Source organism: Coffea eugenioides, chromosome 2, assembly GCF_003713205.1.
Source record: "Coffea eugenioides isolate CCC68of chromosome 2, Ceug_1.0, whole genome shotgun sequence".
NCBI lineage: Eukaryota > Viridiplantae > Streptophyta > Magnoliopsida > Gentianales > Rubiaceae > Coffea > Coffea eugenioides.
Window position 1 is genome coordinate 2,716,762 of NC_040036.1, and position 18,514 is coordinate 2,735,275.

Here is an 18,514-nt window from a genome sequence, read left to right on the forward strand (position 1 = left end):
ACACAAGATCCTACAAAATTACAACCAACTCAGCTTTTATTTTAATTTTTTCTTAATTTATATGGTCTATTGGGCGGGCTGTCAGGCAAATTCTTGTTTTCTGGACGCGATTGGCCTGTAATTCAATGTGCTTGCTCAACGATAACGAGTCCTGGCGATAATTCAATCTTTAGAAAATATACCCAATTAACTAATTGAACTATTGCAGTCTATTAGTTAACTAACTTTTTACTTTTGGGGGGTTGTTGTTGTTCCTTATCAATGACTACCGCTTAATTTTGATAATACTCCAGTACACATTTTAAATCTATATATATTTTTGTAATGAAGCACTACTCCAACAGGTAACTTGTTGAATCTAGTGGATACAAGGAAAGGAATAGGATAAAGGGGCCATGAGTGGAGAAGGCGTGAAAAAAGAAAGAGGAGCTCCCAGAAGGATAAGCACGCACAACAAAGCACGAGTGAGGGAGTACTTGGTACTTGTTAATGTTTCCACTACTTAGAACTTAGAAGTGAAACAAAAGCAGGAGGACTTAATAATGTGTTTTACTGGGGGGTTTTGAGTTTTGACACTTGACAGACACGTTTGATGTGTCTGGGGGGTTTTGCGGGAGCACTTGCAACAGACAAAGGTTGGGAACACGTGGCTGGGAACACCTTCCATTTGTTAAATTTGCAAGTTGCAAAACCCCAAACCCAGACACCCCCGCCCAACCCGCCCACACGAACTAAAAGACGGTCCCTCCCCACGCCATCACGCTCTCCTCGCCATCTTTAGCCGCTCGCATCACTCCACCGCTGCTGCTTTAGTTTCAGTTACAATTCGAGTGTGTCTGAGAGAGATTGTGACGAGAGAAAAGAAGACAAGATAGTGGGAATCGCCCAGCTCAGCCTCCTTCCCTCCCCCACCCCATCGTAATTTGTGTGGAAACCCACAATAATACCCACCGACCCACCATATATATATAATAATAATCACACTCTTCGCTTCATACGTCTAAGTAGATGTTCCTCCCTTTGCAATTACCGCTGCGCAGGAGAGGTTAGGGAGGTTCTTTTCCTTTATTTTTTTTCTTGGTGGTTTTTAGTTTTGGTTAACATTCTTCAGTTTTTGGGGGACTGCAGGAGGAGAGGTGGAGATTCCGGTGAATGGGGCACGAGAAGTCGTCCGATGACTGGCTCCCTGCTGGTTGGAAGGTCGACGTTAGAGTCCGCAAGACTGGAAAGAAAGACAAGGTTTCTACTACTCTACCTGGCTTCAAGTTTTACCTGCTTCCACACCTCCCTCTCCCCGCCCCCCCCCACAAAAACAAAACAAAAAAAAAGGGCCTTTATATATATATATTTCACATTTTTTCTTTTGTTCATTTTTTGTCTTGGCCTTGATATGTTCACCAAATTGGGGTTTTGATAATTCTGCCTGTTTGCTGCAATTCTGGACCTTTCTTTTTTAAAAACATTTGTTTCTACATAACAAATAGTACAATTTTGTTATTTAAGCCCTCCTAGGCTCCTACTGCTTTGATTTGATCAATCTGATGAATTAGTTGGTGCAAATGTGGCTTGATCCTCCTTGCATGTTAGAGAAAACCACGATTGCTTGAAGCCTCTGATTGCATGTGCAAGTTAATGGATTTATAGCCCTACCTATACCAATGTAGCGAGATTTAAATTGTTGAGTTGGGCGGTTCTTCCATTTAAGTTGAAATCTAAACCAAGAATATAGGCTAGGAGTTTGCAGCAAGTTCCAAAGGGAAATTTTGCCAGCAGAATCAATCGAAAAGATTTTGTACCCAAAATGCGTTATATTCAATGACCAGAACGAGGGGCGGAAAAAGAAAGAAAAAAAAAACAGAGATCATTTATGGGATGGAATGCTGCATGTATCATGCGTTTAGCCTTTGCTTTCTTGTTCTAAAGCTGCTTGTTACTTGTATTTTCACAGCTCCAAGTTTGGAGCTACTGCGTCTTGGTGCAGTTCTATTCCAGAAAAGATTATTATTAGGGATCTACTTTGCCTGGAATCTGCTTTGGTTTAATGACTCGTTATATCATAAGACAGAAGTCAATGCATGTGTTGAGTGTTCTAGGTTAGGGATTTCCTTTTGCCCTTTTGAACATTCACATACTCTTTCTTTAGGAGAAATTCCTTCGTGGTGTTACTTGAAAGGATAACCCGAGCATGTGTCCCATGAGCTTCTCCTAATGTAGTGCTACAGTTACCGTTGGAAATACATTGCCGTTGGTTCGAAATTCCCGAGGCCCCACTGTATCTAACAGATTCACCTATTGCTAATTTGTACCAAAAAACAGCATGACAATTCATAAGGGTGGCAAACCATGCCCGTCATTTTCAATTTCTGAGGATCACCCAACTTAAAACCTAGAAATCACGTTTTTCCATGTAAGCTATAGTAGGCGCTACATTATCTATGGTAAGCAAAGAAATTTCCAGTTGCAGGCATGTCTTGGAATCTTTTGAGTTGCCATTTATAAGAGTGAGGATAGATATAGAGCATATGATAGAAATGGAGACAAGCGTAAACTGATTACTCAGTTTCGAAGGAGGAGGGACAAAGGGAAGGCAGAGCTAAAAGTTTCAGTTATCAAAACTGAGTTGGTTATTGATTATTAATTCCTCTTGAGATGTCAAGCTATGAAGATTATTTGTTTTGGTTATTGCATTAATGGCTCTATGAACTTTATATTCTAAATTTTTGAGTTCATAAGGATCTTACTTGGCATGAAACTTGTCCCATTTATTTTTTCTTCCTAATGATAGCAGAAATTTTCTCTGTTTTAACTGATGAATCTTTGAAAGAGAGAACCATCAGAGATTTTGCTTCTTTTTTTTTTTTCCTTTTTAACTTTTATATTATACTGAAAATAGTGGTATTGATCTATTCCAGTGTTATGTTGATCCCTCAAATGAACGAAAATTCTATTCCAAGCCTGAAGTTCTTCGCTATCTCAAGGATGTCAGAGTCAGCCAACCTGTACATGAGGAGACTCAGAACAAAAGCATCAGCAGCCGTCCTGCAATAAAAGTTTGTAAAACCGTTATTGCCCTGTTTTTGTTTCTTGTTTCTTAAAATTTAATGGATCTTATTAAGTCTACTACTCCATTTTAGCAAGGTTTTTGACTGTTACCAAATTTAGTTTGTTGTGAAGGAGGAAGCTGTAGAAGGATTACCTGCAGGCTGGATCAAAGAAACAAGAGTTACGCAGAAGGGTAATAAAATCAGGAGAGATCCGGTACTGTGTCTCCAGTAACTTTCTCTCTCTCCTTTTCAACGTCAAATGCTTGGCTTGAAATGTTGCTGTGATGGTTGTCAATATTTATTAGTTACTATAGACTTAAACAACTCAACTTGTTGAGATACTCGGGTATATTTGCTATTCTTGACATTGTTGAGTCTTGACTCTTGGCTTAATATGTATTCAGTTATACTCATGCTGGGAATTGTATTGACTGTCATTGATGCTTAACTTCTCCAGTACTACATTGATCCTGAAAGTGGTCATCTCTTCCGCTCTATGAAGGAAGTTTTCCGCTACCTGGATACTGGAAAGATGGTAGGGCTGGCATCAAAGGCCAATGAACAAAGCTCTATCAACCTGGAGTCAAGAGATAATTCTTTACCAGTGAGTTGCTCCCTTTCTTTTCCTGTACTTTTCTTTACTGGATTAAACCTTTGTTCATTTGAATTGGAGAGACAGATGCCGTTTGATGAGACAATTAGCTAGTTTCCTTGAGAGCACAAGCCGAGAAAATTGATGTAAATGATTATATAACTGAAAGTCGCACTTAGGTGCAAGAGGTTTCAGTTGCAGAGAAAGCACTTTTAAAGTTCTGGTGCATTTATTTTCTGCATTCCACTATTTTGGCTCCAACTGAGCTGTCTTTTTAATGGTTCCTTGCTTTTAATGGTAAAATGCTCAGGAGAGCTCTCTGAGTTTTTTTTGGTGATTAATTTTTTATTTTACGTGTTTCTTATAAAATTTTTATGGGTAGTAAAAGGCTACATTTTCTTTTGATTTATGGGCTTAATGATGTTTTGGATCCATCTGCTTCCCTATTTGGTGGTGTTTCTTTGGTTATCTAGCTGTTCGATGGTGGATGAATTTTGATCTTCATTACATCTTTTAACACACTGTATATTTGTAGCTTCAGAAATCGCAGCAACTTTTGATCTCTTCCCTTCTGTAGGGGATAATAACAGATCAAACTGTCATACAAAGTGCATTATTTCTCAAAATAGCGTCCCCTTGTGAAACCTTTATTGCTCTTTTTCTTCTTCTTCCTTAGTGATGCGTGAATTCTTGAAAATGGTCATAAGTTTGTGGTATTTCTTTGCCTCAGTCTTCTGTTGAAATTGAAGAGAAGAGAACAGCTGACAGCAAAGCAGAGAAACAGTTTATTGGGAATGAAATTCAGAAATCAGGTGCTTCACATTCCTTTTTGTTTCACAGTTGGCAACGCCGACTGTATAAAATTTCTGAGTTATCTGTTGATTGTGGACATGTAGACTCTCCTCTTATGGTCCATTACTCTTTTAAGTTAAAGTAGTGCAAATGCTTTCTGACTATTATTTTCTAATTTTTGGTGGGGAGTTGGGGGGACGGGTGGAGTAAAATACACCATTAAGCATGCACCACCTTTGCTATTAGAAAAACAGCTGTGTATGTGTAGCAGTTAAATAGATGTCTTTATGACACTTTAATATGTGAAGCTCGTTTGCTGCATCTGCTTAACCATATGTTTCTTTTGGAACGTGCTGATCCTGCAGAAACTGCTGCTATCGATAATGATAACCTGCCAGAGGCCAATAAGTTAAAAGAGAGAGAAAAGAAGGAAAGCTCTTCTGAAAGTACTACTGTAACTGAGGTCCTTGTTGAAAATTCACATACAGGAATTGGTTTGCAAGCAACCAACCGCAAGAAGAGAAAATTGAATGACAAGAAGGGGGCTGATTTGCCTCGCAGAACTTCAAAAAGACTTGCTGGCGTTAGAGTTAATCTCTCACTGGAGTCAAATTCACATACTCGAGTTCGTCGAGCTGCAGGAAGACAGATGACTGAGACAGAAGTCAATTGTGCTGACAAAGGTGACAACTTAGCTGATGTACAGGAACAAGTTGAAAGGGTGACAACTGGGACCGAAGCTGCTGATAGTAAGCAAGACAGCGTTGATGCTTTGCCTCCCAGAGATGTTACTTTCCCAGAAGAGCTTGTGAAGCTGGGGGTTGCTGATTGTAAGGGTGATGAGAAGCCAGAAGCGCCTCTTGGGATTTGTCTGAAGGATTTGTGCCAGGATCCATGCATTGAATTTGCCATCAAAACTCTTATGGGTGCAATACCAATAGGAGATGAGACCAAGGTTTCTATGAATCAGGGGTCTTCATCAAATTTGCCTGATGCAGTTCCTGGTTCCTGTATGGACTCGCCTTCTAAGGACATATGGTCAGACCCATGCTTTGAGTTTGCGGTGAAGACGCTAACTGGTGAGATTGATACAAATATGGAGACCATACAGCGGCAGCCACCACATAACTCATCAGAAACCATAGAGAGTGGCTTAACAAATAATTCTATGTCAGCTGGAGTTAGCCATGCCAGTGTTTCATCTAGGCATTCTAGTGTAGCAGAGTTCCCCGTTCATAAGCAAAGGCTTTGAAGGCTTCTAGTTTAGTCCGTCTTTAGTTAAATGGGTCTGTGTAGAGGTAGGTTGGGGGTCATGTCGTTTGCCATGCCCCTTGGGTCTGTAGTTATGGTTAAGTGTCTTTAGACCTTAGATGCATCATGTGGAGGGTCTCTTGCTTTGCATGTGTAGATCATTGTGTTGTTGACTGTTGTGACCTTGGAAAAGCTTTAGTTGTACAAACAATCTGTTGCTCTCTTCTTTCCTGATAACTGTTGTATCTTCAATTTTCTCTCCTTCCCGGGAGAGGACGTTAGAGAAAACTTCTATCTACCATAACTGAGATAGTGGTTATGTCGCCATGGTATTCAGCCAAGCTCATTATCGTGTGTTAAGCGTTTTGTGTAGTAATTTTAAAGCTCTCCTTCAAATCAATTGCTACGTGAGAGGAATTTGTACGTTCAACTGCGCGTCCGGTAGGGTACTCGTCAAGGAAAATAAGTGAAATAAACAAGAAAAACACCATATAAGGAACTCGTGACGTAAACAAGAAATTAAAGATGTAGAACAAAAAGAGTAAAAAGGACAAAAGAAGAGCCATTCCTTGGCATTTGTTATAGGGATAATTTCAGAAGCCTCTAACAATATCACTTAACATTTTGAGGTTTCAAAATTTCAGTTAGCTCCTTTATTTTCAAATATTTGTAATATTTAAACCCAATTCAAAATATACTATTAAAATACTCATTTTAAGAAAGAGAACATAGTTTATCCCCAACGTTGCCCTTTGGTTGCCTCACTATTACGAAATAAAAAGTATACTAATCAAAAGTAAAAAGCAAAGACAAAAGTATGAAGATGTATACAAAAAAAAAAGAAACTTTTATCTACAATGTTTTCAAACTAGAAAAAGAATTTTTTTGGTTTTCTTTAGGATTCAATTATTTGGAAATATAATAGTGGATCAATATTTTGATGGAAGGGTAGATTTCTTTTACTAAGGTGTTGCAATTTAGAGGGTTGATTATGATTTTAAAACTTTAATGTTAGATCCACCTTTATTTGTTTGATATGTTAATTAGGTATCTTTTAGGTTACCAAATAAAGAAATATTTCCTTTTATGTAAGCTATTTTGAGTCAATTTAAGAAAATTTATAAATTATTTAGCATTTTGCTTTTTTTTATCCATATGGCTAGCTTGGAAATTAAAAAGAAAAAGGAAAAGTGTTTAAAATTGTATTTATAACTTATTTGAGATGGCTAAAAAAATTAATTTGAAATTCTCTCAAGATGGGAAAAGTAAAAGTCATTTATATATTATTGTGAATGATTTTACATGTTTTGTAAATTATTCATAAGTTGTGCATTTTTTACATTTTTTGTCCAAATTATAAAATAAATTTTCTTAAAGGATCTCCCAATCCCAATAAAAACTTATAATTTTTCAAATGCTATGTGATATCTCTACAATAATAAAGTCTCTATATACCTAGATGTTCATCTAGTACATCACATATTTGTTTTAACATTCCAAATCATTTGTTAATAGTCTTTTGTGATTATTCTCTATTCAATCAACTTTTTCTTAAAAATTTCAACCTTTCTCCACAACTATGCCAAGTGATTGTTGCTCCCGCATGCAAGACTTCAAATTCATCAAATAAATGTCTCCAAATGATTATTACTCTTATATACACATATATATATATATATATCCTTTTGTCTGTACACATTCAAAAATAGTACACACGTAAAGTGTGCCAAAAGCAAAAATTGTTCGAAACTCAAGGGAGCTTTGCGAAATTATCCCTTTGTTTCCGCTGAGAGAAGATGTTCCAGATCGATGGATGGCCCGCCCTTTTGCCGCCAAATCCATATTGTTTTCCCTCCTAATTTTCTCTCACTGGTCACTAGCCGTCTGTCCTCCAACCTTTCCTCGTTACTACTCCTTCAACCTGCCATTTTTTGACAGCCCAAAAAAAAAATCCACCCCCACTGCTTGAATTCAATTCATCCGTTGGGTAATCGCACGGGGGATGCAGATAAAGGTGAAGTGCAGCTGCGGTCAAGGCAATTGCCCGGAATGGGCAATTCTGGAACTCCAAGGCGTGGTTGAGGCCCAGCCCTCCTTTCAAGATCGCCTCCGCAATCTCCATATCGGCCTTCTCTGCCGACCCTCGTCTCAGGTTTGCCAATTCCCCACCGTTTCCCTTTTCAATTAATTAATTCCTTTTCTGGCCAGTCAGCCTTCATTTTTAACCATGACGATTTTCTGAATTTTTCTCTTCTTTTTTTTTCCCTCGCTTCTCGTAGCATATCTGTGAAACTTGTTTCGGTGGGGTTTGTAGGAAAGTTACACGTTTACAGTAGGGTACCACGAGTTGACGGGGACGAAGGTGCCCCTGAAGAAGCCTATTTTGGTGTTGAAGAAAACTAGAGTCTCAGATGAGGATGTGGTTGAAGGAGAGGGAGAGGAAGAGAAGGATAGTGGAGGGGATATTGCTTCTCCGTCAAATTCAAGGGTACAATTGGCTGTCATTGGAATTATTCGCCACAAGATATTGTTCAAGACCAGACCAAAGGCGCTCATCTCTGGTAATAAATCAAACTTGCATTATCTAATATTGCCCAACTCAGAATTCTAGATCAATCTATTCAACGGAATAAAGTGTTTGACATTTCTTTCCTCATATGCTTCGGTGCTAAATTCAGGACCTCAAACTGTTGCCATGGGAAAAATCAGTACGCCAAGTTCCCTTGCGCCAAATTGTGGATATACCTTTGCCTGAATTACCATCGTATCCTGCTTTGCGCTCTCGTGGAGAAGCGAGGGAATTTGATTTTCCTGTTGCCTTCTTGAGAAGCACTTGAAAAAAAAAAAGAGTAGTTAGTGGCAAAAGTTCAGTTTCAATCCTCTAGTGCTTATGTAACTTCCTTCTTGATCATCACAGAAACTGTTCATTCTCTTGTCATAAACTGGTTTCTGTTTGGGATGGTACATTTTTTTTTTTATACCGTTTGATATAAGGAAAGAGATATAAATTACGAATACGATGAAGCGAATTAAATGATAAAAACAAAAAGAAAGATGCTCTGCTCTATAATTACTTCCTATTTTCCCTCGAGCCCATACTATTTGTTTTGAAATCTAGTATTGATGTTTCGTTGAGTATAAAATTAATCCTCGAGCCCACACTAATCGTTTCGAATTCTAGTATCCATCTTGGGTTGAGTATAAAATCTCTGTTGATAAAATATACTATCAAGAATCCTCCATGATAAGTTGGGGGTTTGGGATGAAGTGCATGGTGGTTTGGGTGTTCTTACAAATTCATTTGATCAGATCAAATTTTATAAGAATAAGCCAGAAATTATGTATTTCTATTTTTTGGCGACTTTAATAATTTAAAAAGTGGGGCGGTAAACACTCGGATTGGTTAGCACTCCATAATACAACATAAAATATTAATAATTCATAAATAAATTTATAATTATAAAATATATATTATATATAATTATGAATTTTCATCAAACCCGATTTGAACTTAAAACTCAAATGATAATATGAATTGAACTTGAACTTTTTAACATGAGCTTGAAACTCTAAGGGGGCGCCTGGTTCTTGCTTTGGAATTGGAAAGGAAAATGGAATAATTCCCCCACTAATAAGGATTTTGGTCAATTCCTATTACACTGGACCAAGAGCACAGTATTGGAATTATTGTAATTCCAAGTACCAAAACTCCTAAATCAAACAGTCCCTAAAGTTCGAAATCCAAAAATTCATATAATTTATAAGCCGAGCTTTAGCAAGAGCTCGAAAAGTCCAATTGATACCTCTCTTTCAAATTCAATCCACCAAAATACAACTTGCACTATCAGGTGCCACCGAGGATTCCAATAAAGAGGAAAGCATAACAGTTCAATCCACCAAAATACAACTTGCACTATCAGGTGCCACCGAGGATTCCAATAAAGAGGAAAAGCATAAACAGCAACACTAGACACCAATTAAACGCAGACAGGTACACCAATAGCAAAGTATCGTTAAAAAACCGTAAAAGCCCAGATGAAGCAATTCTGTATAGAAAAGTAGGGTTGTTTTACAGCTAATTTCACAACAATCATGTATGCCATTCTTACGAACAATAAGAAGCAAAATTCCAGGCGAATGGGAACTTCCATCAAGAAGAATTTGCAGCTTGCAATGGAGATGTATCAATTGGTGAGGACCAGCTCGAATCCCTGAAGGATCCGAGCTGAATCCCTATTTACTTAAGTTACAAAACATTGCTAAAATAAATTGTAATGGTAGAATTAATCTCTATGCAGGGCCAGAAATTCCTACGCTAGCACGAGCTCTTAACATTTCAGTTCTCTTACTTCTCTCCATGACATCTACTAGCCAGTCTACGCTTTCTTTAATCCCTGTCCTGTAATCAATGACGAACTCTAGAATGAGAACCTTTAATGTACAAGAAGCACACGAAGTACACATTTTCTTGTACGTCACCACAAGCAGCACAAAGCTTCCAATTGGGACTCTAGGACAATTAAATCCAGCAGTTTATACTTACCCATCATATGCAGAAACAGCTTGAAAAGTATAAACTCGTTCATCCAATTTCTTGAGATCTAGATACCGCGCAACTTCTTCAGCTGTTACTGCCTGCGCAAGATCCTGCAATGCAGATCTTGCATCTTAATTAGCAACAATTGCTTCAAAGAACAAGAGAACTGATAGCAAACCTTTTGGTAATTGTACAAGATGCCTCAATTTCTTTCACAACTAATCAAGTGAAGGAAGAATATACAAAGAGATCATCATAAATATTTATCTTTTTGCGCATTCAAAATGTTTATATCACAGGTTACGACCAAATGAGCAAAGAACATTCCACATAGGAAAGAACCGAGAACATCCTTTCCGTCCTTTTCAATTATCAAAGAAAGGAAATAAGAATGTTTGGAAAGCCCATAACAACAAATATATTGGTAATGTGATGCAGCACTAATTCTCTATACAGTAACACGTACATCACAAAGGAGGAGGGAAAAAAGTTTTTGTGAACAATATTTCGTGTTCTTTTCTTCATTTTGCAAATGAGGTTATACAAAGGCATAAAGGTGTGAAAAACAGTAATACCTGCTTGTTTGCTAATATGAGAAGTGGGGCTCCTTGCAAATCTTCATGCCTAAGAACCTTTTCTGTTCATCACATTGTGCACGAAGCAGAGCACATTAGAACATAAAATGAAGATCCTAACTCAAGCGACAAATGGTAATGATGACATGCAAAAAGTTACATTTCACTAATTTAACTTGATCTACACTGCTTACCAAGTGCTGACTTAGAATCTTCAAACCGTGAAGGACAGGCAGCATCAACAACGTATACTACTGCATGTGCCTCCTCATAATATTTCTCCCAAATTGATCGAAGACCAGGCTGATGTAACATGACAATCACACATCAGTACCCAATTCCTCAGTTTGAAAGACGGCAAGTTCACGGACCTCACAAAGTGGTTTAAGTAGAAAGGGCTTTTATATGCCAGAAATGATGGTTCAAAAACAACGGGAAAAGATGTTTTCCCTAATAATCATACAGCAGAAGGAGATTTTAAGACAATTAGTCTGTTTTGCAACATCACACAGGGACAACAGTGATAATACTGTCACAGTTATAGCTTTTTATTTAGTTAGCGAGATGTGCTACAGAACTAGCTTCTATTATTACTAGACAGAAATTTCAAAATGTGGAATACACATTTGCCTGAAAACTAATGCAATTGAAGACCAGAAACTTATGTTTCAATACCTGTCCTCCCAGGTCCCAAAAGACAAGTTTTGTGTTTGAAACTTCAACTCGACCAATATTAAGTCCCACCGTTGGAACAATACGATCAGGAGGAAGGCCTTCCAAATTTGAATATTGGGACTTCAGTTTCTCCAGTAGTGTCTAAACATATCAAAGATAAATAGTAATACTAATAATAATCAGACATAATTTCATAAGACTGATCCATAGTAATTCGTATGGGTAAAACTGCATCAAAAGTACAAGCAGACATTGTCCATGCGTATTAATAAATGAATAGGAGAGCACAGAGGAGAAGGCAACTCAGGCACATTTATGGTAAAATTCTTAAAACATAATGAAGTTCCCTTTGCATTTAAACAAAATATAAACAAGACACTTCTCACTGATGCTTAGTGTAGAAGTCAGAGGCAACTTTTTCAACTTCAAGAAATCTGGTAATATACAATCACAAAAATGTAAAGGTGGAAGAAATGCAAAGTGCAGTTGTAAGATGGAAAAACTTAGCTTGCTTAACGTTATGTAGCATTAGAAAAATAAAGAATTCAAGAGGTATAAAATTAAGCTGCATGCAACAAGCAAGAAAACTAGTTAGGATATTACCGTTTTCCCAGCCTTGTCAATTCCAAGAATAAGAACATGAAACTCTGTTTTGCTGAACATGTACTTCCAAAGTCCATAAAACAATGAAAACATCTCTGACTTGTTATATTGTCTCTATCAAGCATTCTACTCAACTCTCAGTAGGTTCCAGATAACTTCATTTTCTAGCCATCAATAAAAATATCCTGAGACAGAGAAGGAAGATATCGATACAATAACCAATAATTAAAAAAAAAGGATGAGAAATAGACAAACAGGTGTCAGCAAGAGAAAGGAAAGGGAAAAACATGCTGATTGGCAAAATTTTTATTTTATAATTATTTCTGTAAGACTCTTTTTCCTGCATCAATTGCGAATGAAAGAGTTCATAGAGACACAGAGAAAAAAAGAGACCCAAGGCAGAAAACTTGAAAGAAACACAATTTGCTTCAACCCACCATTCAGTACCATGAAGGAGTAAGCATTTCGCATATCTCCTAGAACAACTTAAATGTCAGTGAGATCACTAGTTTCAAAGAATTAAATCATTAGAAAGTTATGAGATATAAAAGAAATATTGCGAGATGCTGTGTGTGTAGCGGCAAAGAGCTGGAATCCCAATTATAGCTGCCTCCAATGAAATTCATATCTGTATTCCATATTGAGCAACAATTAACAGCAGATGGGTCCAAAACGCCATCAATATGTATATGCTCACACTAACCTCGCCACAATATATTCCACCAATCTAGGTTAGATATATCCTTCGAAGAAAATAGGGAGAAAAAAATCAGTATATCTCAGTTTTTCGTAGTTAAGTTGATGAATCTTCCCCTGAGTTTAAGGACCTGATCTTCCCCAGGCCTGTGATACAGAACCGACAAAGGCTCAATAACTAATGCGACTGGAAAACAAGATCTTGAATCCGGAACACTCGATACAAAATAACCCCACTACTTATTTACTGATAAAATACTTGAAATTCAATAAACCGAAAACAGAAAGAAAAAAAAAAGCTCCAGATCAAGGATCAAAGAATCAATTACTATAATACTACTGCACAAGAGAAGAAGATGTTCTTACTGTATGCGGAAAAGAAGAATGAGCGAGATTGCAAATCAAATAGAGCTATCTGGGAATTTTCTTTCAGCTCGATTTTTAATTTCTTTAATAACCCCTTTCCCTTCTTGTTTGAAGAGCTTCAAATCCCCCACCGGTTTTGTTGCTTATTACGGAATTTTGTTCATAATAATTTTCTCGGCCCATTGTTCTCGCGTTCATGTTGCTTTTCATGTCTATTTCCCACAATGCCCTCCCTGGTTTGTGCCAACTGCCAAATTGCCAATCTCGAACACTCGGAGTTTTGACGTTTGACCCAGACCCGTATTGAGTGGAACAGAGTGCGCTGCACGTCATCTTCTTTCACCCTCGTTTGACATCGCGGTACTTTCGGTGAAAAAACGCTTTTGGATGTTACAAAAACTTTTGAGGCATTTGGTTCTGTAAAATTAGAGTTAACTTTTTAGCGTTAAAAATATTATTAGAATAGCTTTTATGTTTTAAAAAATAAAATATTAAATTTAATTATTTTATCTTATATTATGAATTAAATAAAGAGATAAATATATTTTAATATTTTATATTACATATTATTTAATACAATAAATACTTATTCAACTATGTATTCAAACAATTTATTTTAAATATTTAAGTATTTAATAAGTGTTTTTATTAAAAATTCTATTGGTGAAGTATTTTTGAATAAACAACCGCAATTCCAAACTTCCTTAATTACGTTAACAAAATTCTAATATGAGTATATAGGTAGGCCCCCGCTCCCACTAGCCTAGCAGCCATACTGAGTGTGTTGGGATTGTAAATTATTTGAGATTTTTTTACTGTAGCACTTTTTTTGAGATAATATATGTGAGATAAAAAGGTGATTGAAAAATGTTTTGATGATGCTAGTAAATCAATGTGTGTAAATAAAGTGAAATAATCTTCGATCCAAACACACTAACTAGTTACATTTAATTAATTAAGTGCATGAAACAAAGTCAATCTTTCTTTATTTCCATTTCTTCTATTTCTTTCCATCCGGAGTTAGTCAAACTTACTCAATTGTGTTCATTTCTTCTTTTTTTTTTCCTTCCCCTCTCGTTACATATGAATATATGATATAAATAGTAAATAAATGGAATTAAAACTTGAGAGAATGATTAAGTCAAGTAGCTGGGATTTCTTACTTAAAAACAAAAGTTGATGCATGTACAATTTAAAAATAATTAGTTCTTGTCAAATTTCCAATCCTAGTAAAAAAGGGATACTAGCTTCCTTTCATCCGTCCAACTCTTTGGTCAATGTTAAGAATGCTAGTTTCTTTTTTAAATGAACACCATTAAATACATGCATATTACACAATTAAAAATAATTATATATGTGTGTGTGTGGCAGTGTTGAAATAAAAAAATTTAAAAGTAAGGAAAATATTAATCGGATCTCTTATACAAAAAGGCTTGCAAATTATTGCAGCAACTTAAATCAGGACATTCGTTTGAGTAAAAAGAAAAGCCCAGGATGATGTCGGTCGTGATGGGGCGATGTTGAGGGCGATTTGCTAATACACCTAAGTGGCAGGGGTATTAAAGGAATCGTAGAACAAGCAGCTTTCCTCAAACAATTGACATAAATACGTTTTCGCAAGAGGAAGCAAGGGAACAGCTACCATTCCTTCATCTTTTCAAAGGTACGATCTCTGTCTTCTCCTTCTTCCATTTTTTTTTCCAACCGCCCCCCTGCATTGCCATGCCATAAGCTTGGTTATTTCTTTTTTCACTTTGGCGAACCTCTCGCAATATCGGGAAGTTCCGAATTTCATGCACCTGGGCCCCTGAACATTGAATGAAAATTGTCAATGAATTGAATGTTTCGTAAGAAGTGCTTAATCGGATATTCTTTGTTGTCTGTTCTTGATTTTGAATAAATTATCTTGTTTGGTAAGTAGTTCTTTAGCTTTTTTTTTTTGGGGGGGCGGGGGTTCTGGTTCCATTTATAAGTAACCATTAGGGCTTCGTTTGTGATTAGTCATTTTTCATCTAATAGAATAGCCGAGTTCTAAAAATGTTTTACCGTAGCCTGAAAATGTTGTTATGGTCCCTTGATGTGGATGGAGATTAAAATCTGAATTTGTCTGTACTTGCTACAGAACTTCTAATTTGGAGGAAATTTTACTTGTTTGAGCCAAAAAAGCTTATTACCAGATTTGTTTTGCTGTTCACTGCTAGCTGTTTGACGGTCAACTGTTGAACCCGTGCTGGGATTTGTACAAGATTTCCTTTTGACTGCGGAAATGAGGTAATTCCCCCTTCCGTATGCTTTCTGCTTACTGGGGTTCCTATATCTTTTACTTATTGGCTGCATTTTATGCTTACAAATATCACCATGATTGAGGCTTGAAATCTCTAAAGATAGATTTCATAATTCTTTTGTTGTTCCTCTCCCATTCAATTTCAAGTGGCGAGTTATTTTCCTTGAGTTGATTGCACATATTTCAAGCCTGTTATTGAGTTTTGTACGGTATGGAGCTGTGTTCAATCAATTGAGTTTGGTCAAATGTGCATGACGAACAGAAACTTATGTTAAAGAAGTAGTACTAGTCTGGCTAATGAATATGATCATACATAACTCTTTTGGAGGTTTTCTTGTTGTTGGCGTACTGTTGGCAAAGAATTGACTATTCTGTTCATTTACTTTTCTCCATTCTGATTTTTAATGTTTTTAGAATTGTATTCATGACTGTCCAAGAGAAAGTCTGCATCATTTGGACGTCTCTCAAATATTAAACAAGATATATCGTGATCTGAGCATGTTCATTCTGGTGCCAGGGGACGTGTGAGATGGGATGAAGCCAATCTTGGGGAGATTGAAGCAAATAAGCCTGTAAGACAGAAGATTACAGAACCAAAGACGCCATATCATCCTATGATTGATGATGATGGTACGTTTGTTTGAGTATTCTTGCTTCTTTCAATGCTTCTTCTTCTTCTTCTCGTCCCTCCCTCTCTCTGTCCCCGTCCCTCCCTCCCTCCCTCCCCATTTCTTTTCTGTTTTCTCCTAAGAGGTCTCTAAGGGTATGTTAGGTTTACACATTCGTGGTAGTTGACCATAAAGGGCAGTAAGTGGATAAGATTGTTAAATCAGTGGGCTTACTTTCAGGAAAATGGTGTTTGGAGGACTAAATTGTGCCTGAACTGTCAAAATTCGTTATCTGTCAATCTTAAGCTTCAATCATGGAATAAATGTCAATCGCCGCTAAGCTATTTATCTCACTGCCCTTGTGACCAACTTGAAGTGGTTTTCTCATTTGCAATTATCTAGAAACTTTTTGTTCCTGTATTTGGTGTGAATATGACTTATTGCTAAGCTCATGATTTATCTTGCATGACATGCAAGTTGAGTATTAGTGATGTTCGTCACCCCAGAAAAGAGACAACTGGCTGCGTTACTTGTCAGTTGCTTTTTTAATTGGTTCTTTGTCAACATTTTATCATGTTAGGATCATTGTCTCCTATACGAGGAGGTAGCTTTGATGATGGGTTGGCTGCTGATCCAGTGAATGCAGAAGCAATATGTTTTGCATTGAATGACATGGCTTCTTCCAGTAAAACTACTTCAAGACGCTCAGGCTGGACATCATCTGAGGATGAAGCAGATGCCATGGATCAAGATGAAGGTGTATCTCCAATCAATGCCCAATTGTATTTTCATCAAAATTTGTGTAGTTTCTCAAATTAAAATTTTGTTTGTGGAAATTTAAGTAAAGCTTGCTTTTTGTTGGGAAAGTCACTTTTTATGAAATAGGTAAACCAGTTAGAATTCTTTCTGGATCAACACGACAGCTGCACTGTTTGAGGCTACTGCTAGCAGTACTCAAGGGGATGATAATTTTCTCTCTTAATGTTTATTTTTGTTGTTTGAATAAATTCTTCAATACAGTTCCATATGATTCTAAGAGATGATTTGCTACAAATGCATCAGATTCTGATTCAGAAAGAAGCAGGACCTTTCGGGAGCACAGACGGGCTCATTATGACGAGTTCCGCAAAGTGAAGGAATTGCGAAGAAAGGGCTCTTTGCTTGAAGATGCATCTGAAGATGAGGATGAAAATGGTGAGAGAAAGGGTAAGAATGACCCATCAGCCTTGGCTGATGGAGTCAAAGACATAGAGATAGAAGGGGACAATGATGCCACTGGACCATCAAAGCCTGCCAATGGAACTTAGTTGATGTTACAAACATTTACAAACATTTACAGGAAATGTTTATTTCTTTTTTTCATTGAGGTGGTTTTGTTGCAATTCTCGGATCTGCTTTGATCTGGAACGTGTGCTTTCTTCCTTTGAGATGTATATAAGCATTTTTAATATGTAGGATCTTTTGACAGACTTCCTCTGGTGAATGAGGGAATAATCTTGTAACAGTTGCTGAAAACATGATGCTTGGTGAGCACAATGTTTCAGGTCAAAATGTTCCTAGCGCTTTGAGTTCAGTTAAGCTTGCTAACCATTTTGAGTTCAATCAGTTTAAGCATCGAAGGGTTGAAGTTGAAATACCGGATTGCCTGGTTCGACAAGACTCTCGGATCATAGCCCTTTGATATTTGATTCAAAGGGTACTTTCGGTTCTCAAAGTTAAAAGGAAAAGAAAAATGCAAATCGAGGAAGAAAGCGGAATGAAACCTTCTTAATTTGGAATGTTGCTGCAAATGGAATTTTCATCGTACTGAAAGAAGAACTGAGAGAGAACATTGGAGGGCCTGGGCCTCATCATTTTAATTAATGTTGATGATGCGGCACAATGTATACCACTTGATCTTTGGGTGGACTTGTAGACCGTTCTACACAAGTTTTTGCTCCAAAGACGACAGGATATTGCTCGGTGCAATTCGTCATTGCAGTGTCGTAGACAGAAGTCTGATAAAGAAAAAGGTGTGCCACTGCCAGTAGTAAATTTTGCAATATACGAGCTGACATGAATGGTGGAGCTCAGGTGGAAGAGTCCAGAATTGTAAAAGTCTGACGCAGAAGCAGAACAGATAAGACTTGTTTCCATGCGGGTCCAAGCATCGGAGTTTAGCACTTAGATCATGCCAAACACAATCAGCATGTGAATAGTTAAGGCCCAATGTCGCCGGCCGGAAACTGGAGAAGAAATTTAAGTAGGAAAAAAGAAACCGTAAGCCCGCTTGTCAACAGCTAACCCCTTCGCCTCTTGCGTGTTAATCCATCCATTGCGTTACAGGTAAGATCTAAAATGATGCCATTGCAGAAGGAAAAGGATTTCTTCCAAGATCAACGCTGTCGATTGGACATTCATTCTAGCGTAAGGGGGCCAGCTTTTTGCATGTCTCATGTTCAAAAGGTCTGTATTGAAACCAATTAGTACAGTTCCAACTTTTTACAACTTG

General features: G+C 37.3%; 4 protein-coding genes across 6 annotated transcripts; 3 read left to right on the top strand and 1 right to left on the bottom strand.

Annotated features, from left to right (window-relative positions):
- The first annotated feature begins 720 nt into the window (after nt 1-720).
- On the top strand, nt 721-5,916 carry LOC113762409 (methyl-CpG-binding domain-containing protein 13-like). Of its 2 annotated transcripts, none has more exons than XM_027305853.1 (7): nt 721-1,045; nt 1,129-1,239; nt 2,913-3,050; nt 3,163-3,258; nt 3,502-3,648; nt 4,367-4,448; nt 4,794-5,916. In XM_027305853.1, exons 2-7 carry the CDS (start codon nt 1,153-1,155, stop codon nt 5,678-5,680), a joined length of 1,437 nt encoding a protein of 478 aa, XP_027161654.1. In that variant the 5' UTR covers nt 721-1,045; nt 1,129-1,152; the 3' UTR covers nt 5,681-5,916. The 2 variants fall into 2 exon arrangements, with proteins under 2 accessions (XP_027161654.1, XP_027161655.1); XM_027305854.1 differs by having other exon boundaries at nt 3,175-3,258.
- A 1,663-nt stretch (nt 5,917-7,579) lies between these two features.
- On the top strand, nt 7,580-8,632 carry LOC113763671 (putative uncharacterized protein DDB_G0287975). Its single transcript, XM_027307564.1, has 3 exons — nt 7,580-7,831; nt 7,994-8,240; nt 8,358-8,632. The coding sequence occupies exons 1-3, from the start codon at nt 7,682-7,684 to the stop codon at nt 8,432-8,434; spliced, it is 474 nt and encodes a 157-aa protein (XP_027163365.1). The 5' UTR covers nt 7,580-7,681; the 3' UTR covers nt 8,435-8,632.
- A 1,062-nt stretch (nt 8,633-9,694) lies between these two features.
- Nucleotides 9,695-13,276, bottom strand: LOC113764175 (ADP-ribosylation factor-related protein 1-like). Its single transcript, XM_027308256.1, has 7 exons — nt 13,132-13,276; nt 12,070-12,254; nt 11,467-11,607; nt 10,986-11,094; nt 10,792-10,853; nt 10,223-10,326; nt 9,695-10,078 (listed from the first exon to the last, which is right to left on the bottom strand). The coding sequence occupies exons 2-7, from the start codon at nt 12,160-12,162 to the stop codon at nt 9,970-9,972; spliced, it is 618 nt and encodes a 205-aa protein (XP_027164057.1). The 5' UTR covers nt 12,163-12,254; nt 13,132-13,276; the 3' UTR covers nt 9,695-9,969.
- Nucleotides 13,277-14,758: 1,482 nt separating this feature from the next.
- LOC113763261 (protein phosphatase inhibitor 2-like) lies at nt 14,759-17,606 on the top strand. Of its 2 annotated transcripts, none has more exons than XM_027307020.1 (5): nt 14,759-14,794; nt 15,254-15,402; nt 15,933-16,045; nt 16,604-16,780; nt 17,086-17,606. In XM_027307020.1, the coding sequence occupies exons 2-5, from the start codon at nt 15,398-15,400 to the stop codon at nt 17,328-17,330; spliced, it is 540 nt and encodes a 179-aa protein (XP_027162821.1). In that variant the 5' UTR covers nt 14,759-14,794; nt 15,254-15,397; the 3' UTR covers nt 17,331-17,606. The 2 variants fall into 2 exon arrangements, with proteins under 2 accessions (XP_027162821.1, XP_027162822.1); XM_027307021.1 differs by having other exon boundaries at nt 15,333-15,402.
- Nucleotides 17,607-18,514: the final 908 nt, after the last annotated feature.